Consider the following 18189-nt stretch of genomic DNA (forward strand, 5'->3'; position numbering starts at 1 on the left):
TCCCTTTTTTCTTTCTTTTCTTTTTATTGTATGTATATGAGCAGATGGATTTTATCTGAACCTATGGTTCATTTCACAGTATATGCAAATCAAACCATCATGTTGTTTATACAGTGATATATGTCATGTATTTCCCAATAAAATTGGAAAAATAAAGTCAGAATCTATTAGATATATGATGAGATGTTCAAAATATTTTATTAGAGAAACACAAATTAAAGTAATAACTAGAAATTATAATCCATTGGATTAGCCAAATTAGAAATTCTTAGAAACTGGGGCAGGGATGGAAAGAAACTGATGTCTTCGTACACTCATGGGACTGTAGAATAACACATTCAATCTAGAATAATGTGGTCATACTTCATCCAATAAAATATCATAACCCAATGATAAAGAAATCCCATTACTCTTCCTCAAGAAATTCTCATTACCAAAGAATAATTCATGAAGAAATTTATTGCAGTACTAATTGTAGTAGCTGGGAGGCTGGACAAGTAAAATGTGATGTCTCTCCGCACTATGGGATGCTATGCATCAGTTAGAAGCAATGAACTAGATGGGGCACCTGGGTGGCTTAGTCGGTTCAGCATCCGACTTCAGCTCAGGTCATGATCTCATGGTCCATGGGTTCCAGCCCCGTGTCGGGCTCTGTGCTGACTGACAGCTCAGAGCCTGGAGCCTGCTTCGGATTCTGTGTCTCTTTCTCTCTCTGCCCCTTCCCTGCTTGCACTCTGTCTCTGTCTCTCTCTCTCTCTCTCTCTCTCTCTCTCTCAAAAATAAATACACATTAAAAAATATTTTAAAAAAAAGAAGCAATAAACTAGAAAAACACATTGCAACGTGAGCCAATTTAGTGCTAAGAGGAAAAAAAAGAAACTGAGTAGGACATATAGCACAGTACGCAGAGTACCATTTCTACAAATTAAAAATACCAACAATTTAAATTTTACAAACACTCTACAAATTCAAGGTTTGAGGGCAAACATATCAATTACATTAGAACAGTTACCTCTAAGGATAAAAACAAATATGGGGACTGAGAATTAAAAGAGAGAAATAAAGAAACAAATTGGGGGAGGGGAATGTTAGGTACATCGATAATGACATTAACTACAAACCAAGGAATATAATTAACTCAATTTCCTGTAAACAAAGTACAGAAACTTTGTGTAAAATGTCAAAATAAGTAAATTAGTTAGAAAGGTGAAGTCAGTGTTGTGTTACACTAGCCAAGTAAAAAGAAAATGTCAGGAAACATAAACTAATGTCATAAATAGTAAAACGCTGCCTCCCAAATGTAGTAATGGTACTCTCTAAGTCAACAGCTAGAGGAGAGACATGGGACATGATACAGGAGGGCACCTCTAAGTGACAATTCGGAAGCATTAAGGGGAAAGAGAGAAAATGAAAAGAAACCAGCAATAGTGTAACCCATAGTAATTTTTTAAAAAGGTAAATCAATGAGTATCTAAATGTGTAAGAGAAGGATTTAAGACCATGATGTGATGGAGGTAAAGAGAATAGAAATGCTAGAAAAAGGGAGAAAAACCATAAAGCAGGATCCTAGATCCAAATTAGGAGTAATTATAGAACATTCCCTCCTAGAAAGTCAAGGAAAGACAAGGACGCTGATACGGGAAGGGGCCTTAAGGTAGGAATGGCCTTCAGATATCTAGGGACTGCACCCACGCCACCAGGCAGTTCCAAAAGTGGAGAATGTTACAGAAATGTCCTACTGACAGTGCCCCACAAGCCCAGCTGCTGCCCATACAACACACTCTCCATGCTCTCAGTCCCCTACTCACTGAGACAGTTGTGACTTGAAATGTCACCATCCAGCACACATGGCTCTTCTTGTTCCGAGTTGAAAATGACTTCTGGTTTGGGAACTTGACACCCTATCAACAGAAAATGACAAAAGACTTGCTTTCAGAGGCCATTCAATGAAGCATTCCATTTACTTTTCAGAAAAGTTCATGCACAATAGAGGTATATTCATAACACACCAAATAGACAATTACTAACATAGAACAAATAGGACAAGCTATTACACACTTCAGATGACCTGCAGCCATTTTTTATATGAAATTTATTGTCAAATTGGTTTCCATACAACACCCAGTACTCATCCCAACAGGTGCTCTCCTCAATGCCCATCACCCACTTTCCCCCCACCCCTCAACTCCCATCAACCCTCAGTTTGTTCTCAGTATTTAAGAGTCTGTTATGGTTTGCCTCCTTCCCTCTCTGTAACTTCCCCCCCCCCTTCCCCTCCCCTCTGGTCTTCTGTTAAGTTTCTCAGGATCCACATATGAGTGAAAACATATGTGATCTGTCTTTCTCTGCCTGACTTATTTCACTTAACATAACACTCTCCAGTTCCATCCACGTTGCTACAAATGGCCAGATTTCATTCTTTCTCATTGCCACGTAGTATTCCATTGTATATATAAACCACATCTTCTTTATCCATTCGTCAGTTGATGGACATTTAGGCTCTTTCCATAATTTGGCTATTGTTGAAAGTGCTGCTATAAACATTGGGGTACAAGTGCCCCTATGCATCAGCATTCCTGTATCCCTTGGGTAAATTCCTAGCAGTGCTATTGCTGGGTCATAGGGTAGGTCTATTTTTAATTTTTTGAGGAACCTCCACACAGTCTTCCAGAGTGGCTGCACCAGTTTGCATTCCCACCAACAGTGCAAGAGGGTTCCCGTTTCTCCACATCCTCTCATCTATAGTCTCCTGATTTTTTTCATCTTGGCCACTCTGATTGGCGTGAGGTGGTATCTGAGTGTGGTTTTGATTTGTATTTCCCTGATGAGGAGTGACGTTGGGCATCTTTCCATGTGCCTGTTGGCCATCTGGATGCCTTCTTTAGAAAAGGGTCTATTCACGTCTTCTGCCCATTTCTTCACTGGATTATTTGTTTTTCGGGTGTGGAGCTTGGTGAGTTCTTTATAGATATTGGATACTAGCCCTTTATCCGATATGTCATTTGCAAATATCTTCTCCCATTCCGTCAGTTGCCTTTTAGTTTTGTTGATTGTTTCCTTTGCAGTACAGAGGTTTCTTTATGTTTATGAGGACCCAAAGTTCATTTTTGCTTTTAATTCCCTTGCCTTTGGAGATGTGTCAAGTAAGAAATTACTGTGGCTGAGGTAAGAGAGATTTTTTTCCTGCTTTCTCCTCTAGGGTTTTGATGGTTTCCTGTCTCATTCAGGTCCTTCATCCATTTTGAGTTTACTTTTGTGAATGGTGTAAGAAAGTGGTCTAGTTTCATTCTTCTGCATGTTGCTGTCCAGTTCTCCCAACACCATTTGTTAATGAGACTGTCTTTTTTCCGTTGGATATTCATTCCTGCTTTGTTAAAGATTAGTTGGCCATACATTTGTGGGTCCAATTCTGAAGTCTCTATTCTATTCCATTGGTCTATGTGTCTGTTTTTATGCCAATACCTTGCTGTCTTCATGATTACAGCTTTGTAGTAGAGGCTAAAATCTGGGATTCTGATGCCTCCCGCTTTGGTCTTCTTCAAAATTACTTTGGCTATTCGGGGTCTTTTGTGGTTCCATACAAATTTTAGGATTACTTGTTCTAGCTTTGAGAAGAATGCTGGTGCAATTTTCATTGGGGTTGCATTGAATGTGTAGATTGCTTTGGGCAGTATTGACATTTTAATAACATTTATTCTTCCAGTCTGCGCGCATGGAATGTTTTTCCATTTCTTTGTATCTTCTTCAATTTCCTTCATAAGCTTTCTATAGTTTTCAGCATACAGATCTTTTACATCTTTGGTTAGGTTTATTCCTAGGTATTTTATGCTTCTTGGTGCAATTGTGAATGGGATCAGTTTCTTTATTTCTCTTTCTGTTGCTTCATTTTTGGTGTATAAAAATGCAACTGATTTCTGTACATTAATTTTGTATCCTGCGACTTTGCTGAATTCATGTATCAGTTCTAGCAGACTTTTGGTGGAGTCTATCGGGTTTTCCATGTATAATATCATGCCATCCGTGAAAAGTGAAAGCTGACTTCATCTTTGCCAATTTTGATGCCTTTGATTTCATTTTGTTGTCTGATTGCTGATGATGCTAGAACTTCCAACACTATGTTAAACAACAGCAGTGAGAGTGGACATCCCTGTGGTGTTCCTGATCTCAGGGGGGAAAGCTCTCAGTTTTCCCCATTGAGGATGATATTAGCTGTGGGCTTTTCAAAAATGGCTTTTATGATGTTTAAGTATGTTCCTTCTATCCTGACTTTCTTGAGGGCTTTTTTAAAGAAAGGATGCTGTAATTTGTCAAATGCTTTTTCTGCATAGATTGACAGGATCTTTGCAGATCTTTTCTTCTATTAATGTGATCTATCACATGGATTGATTTGCGAATATTGAACCAACCCTGCAGCCCAGGAATGAATCCCACTTGATCATGGTGAATAATCCTTTTTATATGCTGTTTAATTCAATTTGCTAGTATCTTGTTGAAGTTTTTGTAGCCATATCATCAGGAATATTGTTTTGCTGGGTCTCTGTCTGGTTTGGGAATCAAAGTAGTGCTGGCTTCATAGGATGATTCTGGAAGTTTTCCATCCCTTTCTATTTTTTGAAACAGCTTGAGAAGGATAGGTATTATCTCTGCTTTAAATGTCTGGTAGAATTCCCCTGGGAAGCCATCTGGTCCTGGACTCTTCTTTGTTGGGAGACTTTTGATAACTGATTCAATTTCTTTGCTGGTTATGGGTCTGTTCAGGTTTTCTATTTTTTCCCGTTTGAGTTTTGCAAGTGTGTGGGTGCTTAGGAATTTGTCCATTTCTTCCAGGTTGTCCAGTTTGTTGGCATATAATTTTTCATAGTATTCCCTGATAATGCTTGTATTTCTGAGGGATTGGTTGTAATAATTCCATTTTCATCCATGATTTTATCTGTTTGGCTCATCTCCCTTTTCTTTTTGAGAAGCCTGGCTAGAGGTTTATCAATTTTGTTTATTTTTTCAAAAAAACAACTCTTGGTTTCATTGATCTGCTCTACAGTTTTTTTAGAGTCTATATTGTTTATTTATGCTCTGATCTTTATTATTTCTCTTCTTCTGCTGGGTTTGGGGTGTCTTTGCTGTTCTGCTTCTATTTCCTTTAGGTGTGCTGTTAGATTTTGTATTTGGGATTTTTCTTGTTTCTTGAGATAGGCCTGGAATGCAATGTATTTTTCTCTCAGGACTGCCTTCGCTGCATCCCAAAGCGTTTGGATTATTGTATTTTCATTTACATGTTTCCACATTTTAAATTTCTTCTCTAATTGCCTGGTTGACCTATTTACTCTTTAGTAGGGTGTTCTTTAACCTCCATGCTTTTGGAGGTTTTCCAGACTTTTTCCTGTGGTTGATTTCAAATTTCATAGCATTGTGATCTGGAAGTGTGCATGGTATGATCTCAATTCTTTTATACCTATTAAGGGCTGTTTTGTGACCCAGTATGTGATCTATCTTGGAGAATGTTCCATGCGCACTCGAGAAGAAAGTGTATTCCGTCGCTTTGGGATAGAGAGTTCTAAATGTATCTGTCACGTCCATCTGATCCAATGTATCATTCAGGGCCCTTGCTTCTTTATTGATTCTCTGTCTAGATGATCTATCCATTGTTGTAAGTGGAGTATTAAAGTGTCCTGCAATTACCACATTGTTATCAATAAGGTTGCTTATGTTTGTGATTAATTGTTTTATCTATTTGGGTGCTCCCAAATTCAGTGGGTAGACACTTATAATTGTTAGCTCTTCCTGATGGATAGACCCTGTAATTATTATATAATGCCCTTCTTCATCTCCTGTTACCGCCTTTAAAGTCTAGTTTGTCTGATATAAGTATGGCTACTCCAGCTTTCTTTTGACTTCCAGTAGCATGAGAGATAGTTCTCCATCCCCTCACTTTCAATCTGAAGGTGTCCTCAGGTCTAAAATGCGTCTCTTGTAGACAGCAAATAGATGGGTCTTGTTTTTTTATCCATTCTGATACCCTATATCTTTTGGTTGGAGCATTTAGTCCATTTACATTCAGTGTTATTACTGAAAGATATGGGTTTAGAGTCATTGTGATGTCTGTAGGTTTCATGCTTGTAGTGGTGTCTCTGGTACTTTGTGGTCCTTGTAACATTTCACTTACAGGGTCCCCCTTAGGATCTCTTGTAGGGCTGGTTTAGTGGTGATGAATTCCTTCAGTTTTTGTTTGTTTATCTCTCCTTCTATTCTGAAGGACAGACCTGCTGGGTAAAGGATTCTCAGCTGCATATTTTTCCTGTTCATCACATTGAAGATTTCCTGCCGTTCCTTTCTGGCCTGCCAAGTTTCAGTAGATAGGTCTGCTACTACCCTTATGTGTCTACCTTTGTATGTTAAGGCCCTTTTATCCCTAGCTGCTTTCAGAATTCTCTCTTTATCCTTGTATTTTGCCAGTTTCAGTAGGATATGTCATGCAGAAGATCGATTCAAGTTATGTCTGAAAGGAGTTCTCTGTGCCTCTTGGATTTCAATGCCTGTTTCCTTCCCCAGATCTGGTAAGTTCTCAGCTATGATTTGTTCAAGTACACTTTCAGCCCCTTTCTCTCTTCTGGAATTCCTATGATACAGATATTGTTCTGCTTGATCGCATCACTTAGTTCTCTAATTCTCCTCTTGTACTCCTGGATTTTTATCTTTTTCTCAGCTTCCTCTTTTTCCATAATTTTATTTTCTAATTCACCTATTCTCCCCTCTGCCTTGTCAATCCGTGCTGTGGTCGCCTCCGTTTTATTTTGCACCTCAATTATAGCATTTTTTTAAATTCATCGTGACTATTTTTTAGTCCCTTGATCTCTGTAGCAATAGATTCTCTGCTGTCCTCTATGCTTTTTTCAAGCCCAGTGATTAATTTTATGACTATTATTCTAAATTCTTGTTCAGTTATATTGCTTGAATCGGTTTTGATCAATTCGTTAGCTGTCGCTACTTCCTGGAATTTCTTTTGAGGAGAATTCTTCCGTTTCATCATTTTGGCTAGTTTTCTGTCCCTTATGCATTTTAAAAGCTTGTTGTGTGCTCTGCACCTGCAAACACCGCTATATTAAAGGAGGCTCATATATACTGTCCGGAGCCGGGCCCTTCAGGAGGTGTTTTTTAAGGGATTGTTACTTGCTCTCTGTTTTTGTGACTTCGGTTATTTTATTACCCTACTCGTAATAATATTTTGGACCCTCCACCAGATGCGCTTTGATTTATTCCTTGGAGTAGCCCTGTAAAGGAAAACAGATAGACAAACAGGAGACAAAAACACCAAACACACAAATAACATAAACAAACAAAAATCTAAAGACTAAAAACAAAAAACAAAAAAACAGACTGCAAGAAAAGAAGAGGGTAGAGGCGGTGCTGATGGAAGAGCACATACAAGGACAGAAATGACAGGAGTGGGGGGGAGTGGGGGGGGGGAAGAAAAAATAAACATTGATTAGGCAGAGAGACTAAAAGGCTCAATCCAGAGAGAGAGAAAGGAAAAAAAAGGAGGCGGGGAAAATGAAATGAAGATAAAGTTACCCAGAGAAATTATATGGCTTAATTATTTCAGAGAGAGACAAAGGACTGTAAAGAAGGAGGTGTAGAACATGTATCAAGACAATGGATTAAATATGTCTGTTTAGACAGACCAATAACCAGAGTTATTGGGAGGGAAGAGATAAGGAGGAGAAATGGAGAGGGGGAGGGAAGAATTACCTATGTATCCAGAATTGACCTAGTCAATCCAGGCAATGCTGCATCGCTTGGCAGGGTAGCTGTCCACCGGGTCTGTGCCCCGCTGGTGGACAGCAGTTACCCAGTGCAAAGGGGCGTGGTTTGGCGTTTTCTGGATCCACCTCCACTATGGGCCCAGGAGTGATCCCTGAGGCCCTGCCTTGGTGGTGGTGGGGAGTGGGGGAGGAAATGGCGATCCCCCAGTCTCTTCTCTACGGAGCTGGACCCGGTGGACTCAGTTTGAGTCACCCTCACTGTGCCACGGACACAGACAAGAAGGTCCTTCTCACTCTGCCAACTCCCCTGACCCTGCGCTTGGCTGGGATCCAAAGTCCCGCTCTGTGCACTCTGGCACTGGGGAAGTGCCTCTCAGTGCCGCGATATGTGGTCCCCTCTGGCTTTGTCTGTGCCACAGCCACTTCAGGGAGGACCACCTTCTCCTACTGCGCACACAGCCACTGCCCTCACCATGAGCCCCCAGGGTGGCGCACGCAGGCAGTCTTTGTCTTTTCCACAGCACTTCAGGCAAACGGCGGCCTTTTCCTCCTGCAGACTGCGCCCTCAGCCTGGCCACCGTGCCCAGGGGTAGCAGACGCAGGCAGGTTCTGTACTATCGCGCAGCTCTCCAGGGAGGGAACCACTTTCTCCAGCTGCGGGCTGAGCCCCTGACCCGCACCCAGGCCTGGCTCCCCTCCTCCCTAGGGAGCCGGTCCCAGTTCAAAGAAAGCCCCGCAGTTAAGAGACTGGATCCCTCCCAGTCTCAGTCCGAGGTCTTTCTCCTGTCCAGATACCGTCCTACACTTCCCTAGCCACTCATCTCTTCGTTTTGTCTCTCCGCAGAAGGGGGTCCCTCCCCTCCATGTCCACGCAGCCTTTTTTTATCTCCCCCAGTTCACAGTTACCCACCTATCTTTTTTCCATCTTTCCCATTTTCATCCTAGTAGATTCAGTCTCTTTTCCTCCCAGGTTCTGGTGTTCAAAGTCCTTTGGTTTCCACACTTCTTTGTTTGAGAGATGCAGGAAGTATGGATTCTCCCTACCTCTCCGCCATGTTGGCCCCTCCCAGACCTGCAGCCTTTAGAATTCCCACATATCACAGAAATTCCACAGGTTTAAAAAATTCCACTGAGAATGGAAATATACTCAAATAGGTACAGCCTTATCCCCAGGGGAGCTGTGCTTACCCACTGAGATCAAGTTGAAATAGTTTTCCAGCATCACATCCCTGTACAGGCTTTTCTGAGCAAGGTCCAATCGTTGCCACTCCTCCCTGCTGAAGTCTACCATTACATCCTTGAATGACACTGACCCCTGCAAAAACATATTCCTATTCAATGTGAAGAATGGAAACAAGGTATTTAGGAACTTACTTTTAATAATTTGCATCATGCTACAACATATAAAGTTCTCACTAAACACCTGTATTTTATATCATTATTTGAGGGAAAATAAATCTCATTAAAAATATCATGCTGGTGCCTGGGTGGCTCAGTCAAGATTAAGCCTCCGACTTTGGCTCAGGTCATAATCTTGTGGTTCGTGAGTTTGAGCCCCACATCGGGCTCTGTGCTGACAGCTCAGAACCTGGAGCCTGCTTCGGTTTCTGTGTCTCCCCCGCTCTCTGCCCACCCCCCACCCCCATGCTCTCACTCTCTCTCCCTCTCAAAAATAAGCATTAAAAAAATATATAACCATAGAATCTACCCCCAAAGCAAAGAGCACACTTTACACACTGTATGTTAGCCAATTTGATAATAAATTATATTAAAGTAATATAAATAAATAAATAAATAAATAAATAAATCATGCCGTTCTTTCTGTAGTACGATAATATTCTGGGTTGTTTTGGTCATGTTTTTTTGGTATGCTGTGGAAATTCATAAAACTTTATGATTCGTGCATTCTTTTCTATGCCATATGTCATTAAAACTTCATTTAAAAGATCAGATATATTCTGCCATTCATTTTGCACTTACCAATTCACTGAATAAGTCCATTCTTTCTTTAAAAAAGATAATTAAAATAGGCATTTTTTTTTTTTTAACAGTGTGGTACTAGCATAAAGAGAGACATATAGGTCAATGGGATGTAAATGAGAATCAAGAAATAAACCGTCATATTTATAGTCAGTTGATATTCAACACAGGTGTCAAAACAACTTAAAATCGGGAAAAAAAGGATAAAAGAATGAAGTTGGACACCTACCTTATACCATATTAAAAAAAATAGCTCAAAATGGGTCAAAGGCCTAAATGTTCTTATATTTAGCCAAATCTACACTTTAGCTAAAAGGGTAAATCCTTGTGATGCTCGATTTGGCAATGATTCCTGGGATATAAAGTCAAAAGCACAAGCAACTAAAGAAAAAAGTAGAGGAGCAAGTGGATGGCTCAGTCAGTTAAGCATCTGACTTCGGCTCAGGTCATAATCTCGCAGTTCATGAGTTCAAGCCCCCCCGTCAGGCTCTGTGCTGACAGCTCAGCACCCCAACTTATACTCTGTCTGTCTCTCTCTCTCTCTCAAAAATGAGTAAACATTAAAAAAAGTTAAAAAGAAAAAAATAAATAGGACTTCATCAGAATTAAAAACTTTGTGCTTAAAAGGATATCATCAAGAAAGTGAAAAGACAACCCAAAAACTGGAACAAAATTTTTGCAAATTATATGTCTGGTAAGTGACCTGTATCTACAATATAAAGAGCTCCTGTAACTCAATAAAGCATAAATAATCCAAGTAAAATGAATAAAGGACCTGAATATACATTTCTCTAAAGATCCACAAATGGGAAAAAGCACATGTAAAGATCCTCAATACCTTTAGTCATAAAGGATATAGAAATCCAAATCATAGAGATACCCCTTCAAATTCACTAAGATGACTATAATAAAAAAGATATTTAATATTGTTAGTCATCAGTGGTATATTTCCACGAGGATGGCTTCAATTAAAAAAAAAGATAATAATAAATGGTTAGTGTGGAAGTGGAAATATTGGAACCCTTGTACAGTGATAGTGGACATGTAAAATGATATAACCACTTTGAAAAACACAATTTCTCAAAAAGTTAAACACAGAGTTACAACATGACCCAAAAGGTCCACTTCCAGGTATATACCCAATAGAAATGAAAACATTTGTCTACATAAAACTTGCACATGACAATTCATAGTAGCATTATTCATAATATTCACAGTGAAAAGGAATAACATATTGTAGTCTGAGAAGACAGAGGGGGAATGTGGGGCAGAGGCAACATTTGAGAGGTATCAGTGAACAACATTAGCCCAAAGATTCAAGAAGCTCCTCAAATCCAACTTTATAAAACTGCAAAGACTATAAAAAATGGTAACAGTAATATCTAGTGATGTTTAAAATACATGTCAAATCTAGGGCGCCTGGGTGGCTCAGTCGGTTAAGCATCCGACCTCAGCTCAGGTCATGATCTCATGGTCAGTGAGTTCAAGCCCCGCATCCAGCACTGTGTTGACAGCTCAGAGCCTGAAGCCCGCTTCGAATTCTGTGTCTCCCTTTCTCTCTGTCCCTCCCTCGCTCAGGCTCTGTCTCTCTCTGTCTCTCAAAAAGGAATAAACATTTAAAAAAATAATAATAAAATACATGTCAAATTTAAATGCATGAAAATAAGAATGCAAAGATGAGAGGTGGTAAATGGAATTAAGATGATTTGGTATCCCAGAATTATTGAGAAGGGGGTAGAAATAACAACGACTTAAAGATGAATACTGTAATATCTAGGGTAAAAAAAGAATGTATACAATGAGCAAGTTAACAAAGGAAAAAATTAAATTTTGAGTAATCTAAAAGAAGATTCAGAAAGGAATGTAAAAATAATATTAAATAGATGGTTCAAATATAAAATTAATAGTAAGATAGTATATATAAGTGCAAGTATATCAGCCATTACATTAAATGTAAATGGACTTGGGAGCCTCAATGGCTCAGGTGATTAAGCATCTGACTCTTGATTTTGGCTCAGGTCATGATCTCACAGTTGGTCCTCCCTCTCCCTCTCCCCCTCTCTCTGCCACTCCCCCAATGGTGCTCTCACTCTCTCAAAATAAATAAACATTTAAATATAAATGGATTAAACATTCAAGATAAAGCAAAGATTGAATAAATCCCACTTGATCATGGTGAATGATCCTTTTAATGTATTGTTTAAAAAAAAAATTTATTGTTATTTATTTTGAGAGAGCTAGAGAGCAAACAGTAGAGGGACAGAGAGAGAGGGAGACAAAAGTCCCAAGCAGGTTCTGTGCCATCAGTGCAGAGCCAGATGCGGGGCTCAAACTCACAAACTGTGAGATCATGACCTGAGCCAAAATCAAAAGTCATACATTTAACCCACTGAGCCACCCAGGCACCCCCTTTTAATGTATTGTTGAATGTAGTTTGCTAATATTTTGCTGAGAATTTTTGTATATGTTTCATCAGGGATCTTGGTCTATACTTTTTGTAGTGTCTTTGTCCGGTTTTAGTATCAGGGTAATGCTGGCCTTTTAGAATGTATTTGGAAGCTTTCCTTCTTCTTCTATGTTTTGGAATAGTTTGACAAGAGTAGCTTTAACTCTCCTTTACTTTTTTTTTTAAGTTTATTTATTTGAGAGAGAGCAAGCAAACGGGGAAGGGTAGAGAGAGGGGAGAGAGAAAATCCCAAGCAGGCTCTGAGCTCTAGGCACAGAGCCCAATGCAGGGCTCTATCTCACAAACTGTGAGATCATGACCTGAGCAGAAATATGAGTCAGGCGCTTAAGCTACTGAGCCACCCAGGCACCCCTTAAACTCTCCCTTAAGTGTTTACCAGATGGAGCACCTGGGTGGATGAGTCGATTGAGCATCTGACTTCATTCAGCTCAGGTCATGATCTCAGTCGTGAGTTCGAGCCCCACATAGGTCTCACGGCTGTCAGTGCAAAGCGGGCTTCAGATCCTCTGTCCCCCTCTCTCTGCCCCTCCCCCACTTGCACTCTCTCAAAAATAAACAAACACTTAAAAAGTAAAAAATAAAATAAATGTTTGCTAAAATTCACCTGTGAAGCCATCTGGTCCAGGACTTTTGTCTGTTGGGTTTTTTTTTTTTCATTATCAATTCAATTTCACTACTAGTAACTGGTCTGTTTAGATTTTGTTATCTCTTCCTGATTCAGTTTTAGAAGATTATATGTTTCTAGGAATTTATCCATTTCTTCCAGGTTTATTCCTGGGATACAAGAATGATTTAATATCCACAAATCAATCAACATGACACACCACATTGACAAAATAAAGATAAAAATCATGTAGTCATCTCAATAAATGCAGAAAAAGCATTTGACAAAATTTAATACCTGTTCATGAAAAAAATAAAAGTAAGACTTTCAACAAAGGGGGTTTAAAGGGAATATATTTCTGGGCACCTGGGCGGCTCAGTCAGTTGAGAGTCTGAATCTTGATTTCAGCTCAGGTCATGATCCGAGGGTTGTGGGACTGAGCCCCACACTGGGCTCTGTGCTAAGCATGGAGCTTGCTTAAGATTCTCTATCTCTCCTTCTGCCCCTCCACTCCCCTGCTCACACTCTCTCTCACTCTAAAATAAAATAAATAACTAAAAATAAAGGGAATATAGCTCAACATAATAAAGGCCGTAAATGGCAAACCTACAACAAACATATACAATGGTGAAAAACTGACAGCTTTTTCTCTAAAATCAGGGGCAAGACAAGGATGTCCACTCTCATCACTTCTATTCAACACAGTACTGGAAGTCTAGGCCACAGCAATCAGAAAGGAAAAAGAAAAGACATCCAAGTTGATAGGGAAGAAGTAAAACTGTCATTATTTGCAGATGACATGGTACCATACACAGAAAATCCTAAAAACTCCACCAAAAAAATATTAGAAATAATAAATGAATCCAGTAAAGTGCAGATACAAAATTAACATACAAAAAAAAGATACTGCTTATGTTTCCATATACTAATATAAAGTAGCAGAAAGAAATTAAGAAAACAATTCCATTTACAACTGTATCAAAAAGACTAAAAGCCTAGGAATAAACTTAATGAAAAGAGATGAAAGACCTGTACCCTGAAAAACAATAAAGCATTAATGAAAGAAAGAAACCAAAGACAATACAAACAAATGGAAAGATATACCATGCTTATGGATTGGAATAATTAATATTGTTAAAATTCCATATTACCCAAAGCAATCTATAGATACAATATAATTCCTATAAAATGCCAATAGTATTTTTTACAGAACTAGAAAAATACTAAAATTTTTATGGAACCACCAAAAAAACCCAAGTAGCAAATTCAATCGAAGAACAAAGCTGGGGGTAGCACATCCAATATTTCAAGAGATACTACAAAGCTACAGTAATGTAAACAGTATAGTACTAGCACAAAAAACAGACACATAGATCACTGGAATGGAATAGGAGGCCCAGAAATAAACCCAGGCTTTATATGGTCAATTAATCTACAACAAAGGAGGCAAGAATATACCATGGGAAAAGCCAGTCTCTTCAATAAATGGGTGTTGGGAAAACAGGACAGCTACATGTAAAAGAATGAAACTGAACCACTTTCTTACACCATACCCAAAAATAAATTCAAAACAGATTAAAAACCTAAATGTGAGACAGGAAACCATCAAAATCCTAGAAGAGAACACAGGCAGTAACCTCTCTGACATCAGATTTAGCGACATGTTTTTAGATATGTCTCCTCAGCCAAAGGAAACAAAAACAGTAATAAACTGTTGGGGCTACGTCAAAATAAAAAAACTTCTACATAGTGAAAGAAACAATCAGCAAAATGAAAAGGCAACCTACTGAACAGGAAAAGATATGTGCAAATGGTACACTGAATAAGGGGTTAATATCTGAAATATACAAAGAACTTATACAACTCAACACACACAAAAAAAAAAAAACCCACAAATAATCTGGTTAAAAATGGATAGAGGACCTGAATAGACATTTTTACAAAAAATGAAATATGGGGCACCTGGATGGCTCAGTTGGTTGAGCACCTGATTCTTGATTTCAGCTCAGGTCATGATCTCACGGTTCATGGGTCTGAGCCCAAGTCGAGCTCCATGCTGACAGCTCAGAGCTTGGAGCCTGCTTGGGATTCTGTATCTCCCTCTCTCTCTGCCTCTCCCCTGCATGCACTGGGTCTCTGTCTCTCAAAAATAAATAAACATTTAAAAAATCTTTTTTTAAGTTAAAATGCAAAGAAGAGATAAATATTATTGAAAAAATATATAAGAATATGCTTACTATAAAATAAGTCCTCCTTCAAAAAAAAAAAAAAAAAAAAAATCAGTGAACGACTTCCACTCCTGGAAAGATGGGAACAAATGCACTCATCTCTCCTCATTCCACCACGCCCATCTAGAAACCCTAGACATCATCCGTAAACAATCTGAGAATACTCTGTAAGGCTAAATAAGAGACAAACTGGCTAGGGACCTCAGGAACCAAGGAACTACACAACATTAGTTCCTGAAGACTGCCTCATACAGCCCTGACAGGTGCTAGAACATTCTACAACCCAGAATCACCAAGAGCACACAAAGAGAGCTCAAAGAAAAGTCTGCTCTCTCTAGCTAAAAGATCAGCAAAGGGGCAACCTAGAAGGCAGAAAAATTGTAGGCAAAATATACTCTAGCCAAACACAACAGATTAAAAACCCAAAGAAACAAAAAACTTTGGGCCTGACCCCACGCCCACCAGTAAAGACCCAGGGAGTGGCCTAGACTCCCACTCTTGCCTGGCTGAACAAAGATGCCCGTTCACATTCCAATGGTGTGGTGTGGGAAAAAGCAGGGGGGAACTGGAACTTTCATTCATACACAGTAGTAATAAAATAAAAAAAAAAAAAAATAGACCAATATTTCTCATTAATATAAGTCCTCAACAAAATATGAGCAAATAAAATACATAAAAAGAAGTATATGCCGGGGTGCCTGGGTGGCTCTGTCGGTTAAGTGTCTGACTTTGGCTCAGGTCATGATCTCGCAGTTTGTAGATTCCAGGCCCACGTCAGACTCTGTGCTGACAGCTTGCTCAGAGCCTGGGGCCTGCTTCAGATTCTGTGTCTCCCTTTATCTCTGCCCCTCCCCTGCTCGCCCTGTCTCTCGCTGTCTCTCTCTCAAAAATAAATAAACATTAAAAAAAAAAAGTATATGCCATGATCAAATGGGGTTTATTCAAAGGTTGCCAAGGCTGGCTCAGTATGTGAAAATCAATGTAATCCATCATAGCAGTAGGCTAAGGAAGTAAAATTCCACAACCATGTCAACTGATGCAGAAAATCAAAATTTAACACCTATTCATGATAAAACCTCAAAACTTTGTTTCACAAGGTAGTCCTTGGACAAGCAGCAATGACACCCTGTTGGAATCCCAACCCTATTAAGAATCTGAAGTCACGTGCCAGCGAGAGAAGCACCGCTTTGTAATGATGGAAACCCTGTCAGTGTATTTCTAACAGTGTTCTTGTTGAAGATACTGTTCTGTCTCCATTCATCTGAAGAGCCATCAGAATTCTTCTCAAGCATCAAGAACCAGGCAATCTTTACTACAGATGAAATAAATTACTTATCAACAATATAAACCAGTATCTCATTTTCATTATTGCTATGTCTTTCACGGAGACCAGAGACAATCTCACAGTTCAAAGTTCATAGCTGTATAAAATCACAACTCACATATATCTATACTCCAAGCTTGACTTGGAGTTGTTAGTCACTTCTTTTTTTCCCTCTGATCTTGGTTTTTATTAATTTATACTTGTCCATCTTACGATATGGGTTATTAGATGCTTCCTAAAATCCACTAGAAAACAAAACAACAAATAAGTAAATGAACAAATAAGAACTCACCAGGGACTTGGTCATTTCTGGCTCTTCTGGGAAAGAGGCAGAGATCTGAGAAGAGATGAACAGAGTGACCAATGAGAGAAGGAAGTGTGCCAGAGTCCCACACATGGACATATACATCATTTAGCATCCATGCACCTGACCCAAAAAACTCATTTCCAGGACTACATCATAAAAAATCATCCTGAATTGCACAAAAGTTTATTTTATTTTTTTTAATGTTTATTGATTTTTTGAAAGAGAGAGAGAGTGGGGGAGGGGCAGAGAGAGAGGGAGACAGAGGATCCCAAGCAGGCTCTGCGCTGTCAGCACAGAACCTGACATGGGGCTCGAACTCATGAAACGTGAAATGATGACCTGAGCCGAAATCGGATGCTCAGCTGACTCAGCCACCCAGGCACCCCTGCACAAAAATTGAAAAGCAGAAATTTCACCACAGCATGGCTAACAACAAAATTAAAAGGCTAGAACATACTGATACCCAATAACTATAGACTCTTTAAATAATTTGTGGACCATCCTGAAAACATAAAGACACATAAAATTAAATTACAGTAGAAAAATATGCTAAATGGCCAAGTAAAAATAAAAAGATGTACCAAATAGTATGGTTTCATTTTCACTGAACAATATGTGTGTACATACACATGCACACATACACGCATGGACACATATATGAGTGCATTCGTACACAAGAAAGAAAATTGTCTGGGAGGAAATATGCTACCATGTTAACAGATATATTATTTGGGGGGTGGTAAAATTATAGGTAATTTTTATATTCTTATAAAACAAAGTAGCTTTTTTTTTTTTAATGTTTGTTTATTTGGGGCACCTGGGTGGCTCAGTTGGTTGAGCCTCCAACTTAGGCTCAGGTCACAATCTTGCGATTTGTGGGTTCAAGCTCCGTGTCAGGCTCTGTGCTGACAGGTTGGAGACTGGAGTCTGCTTCAGATTCTGTGTCTCCCTCTCTTTCTGCCCCTTCCTCACGCATGCTTTGTCTCTTTCTCTCTCTCAAAAATAAACATTAAAAAATTGTTTTTAATAAATAAAAATAAATGTTTATTTTTGAGAGAGATAGTGAGCGGGAAGGGGCAGAGAGAGAGAGAGAGAGAGAGAGAGAGGAGAGGTAGAGAAAATCCCAAGCAGGCTCGCTGCTGTCAGCACAGAGCCCAATGCAGGGCTCGCTCCCACGAACTGTGAGATCGTGACCTAAGCTGAAATCAAGAGGCAGACAGTCAACTGAGCCACCCAGGCGCCCCTGGAAGCAGGTTCTAATCAAGACACACACATTGGTCATTGTGTCCCTTTGACCCTAGACCTATCCTCCCCAATATTTTTTCATGATAGACTTTTAAAATTAATTTTTGCTTTGAACTTTTATATTAAAAGTATTCCTATTAAATATACTTTTCATGTCTAAACTCTGCCAGCAAATATTGGGCCAAGGTGGACTGGAGTCCGAAAAAGAGATTCTGAAGGCTCACTATGTGCTCTGACACCAGGGATCTGTGGAAACACAATGAGATCCTGCAGAGAC

The 18189-nt window shown here is 39.3% G+C and overlaps 1 protein-coding gene across 3 annotated transcripts in view; it reads right to left on the reverse strand.

The window, feature by feature from the left end:
• ZNF484 (zinc finger protein 484) overlaps nt 1-18189 on the reverse strand; it is a 33899-nt gene that overhangs the window by 10404 nt on the left and 5306 nt on the right. For 2 of the 3 annotated variants that reach the window (XM_042913201.1, XM_042913199.1), the window contains exons 2-4: nt 16653-16697; nt 8946-9072; nt 1809-1901 (exon numbers count right to left, since the gene is read on the reverse strand). In XM_042913201.1, coding sequence (XP_042769135.1) covers nt 1809-1901; nt 8946-9072; nt 16653-16667 — 235 coding nt within the window. In that variant the 5' untranslated portion in view covers nt 16668-16697. Of the gene's footprint in view, nt 1-1808; nt 1902-8945; nt 9089-16652; nt 16698-18189 lie in introns of all 3 variants that reach the window. The other variant, XM_042913200.1, reaches the window with a different exon arrangement.

This window comes from Panthera leo, chromosome D4 (assembly GCF_018350215.1).
Source record: "Panthera leo isolate Ple1 chromosome D4, P.leo_Ple1_pat1.1, whole genome shotgun sequence".
Classification (NCBI taxonomy): domain Eukaryota; kingdom Metazoa; phylum Chordata; class Mammalia; order Carnivora; family Felidae; genus Panthera; species Panthera leo.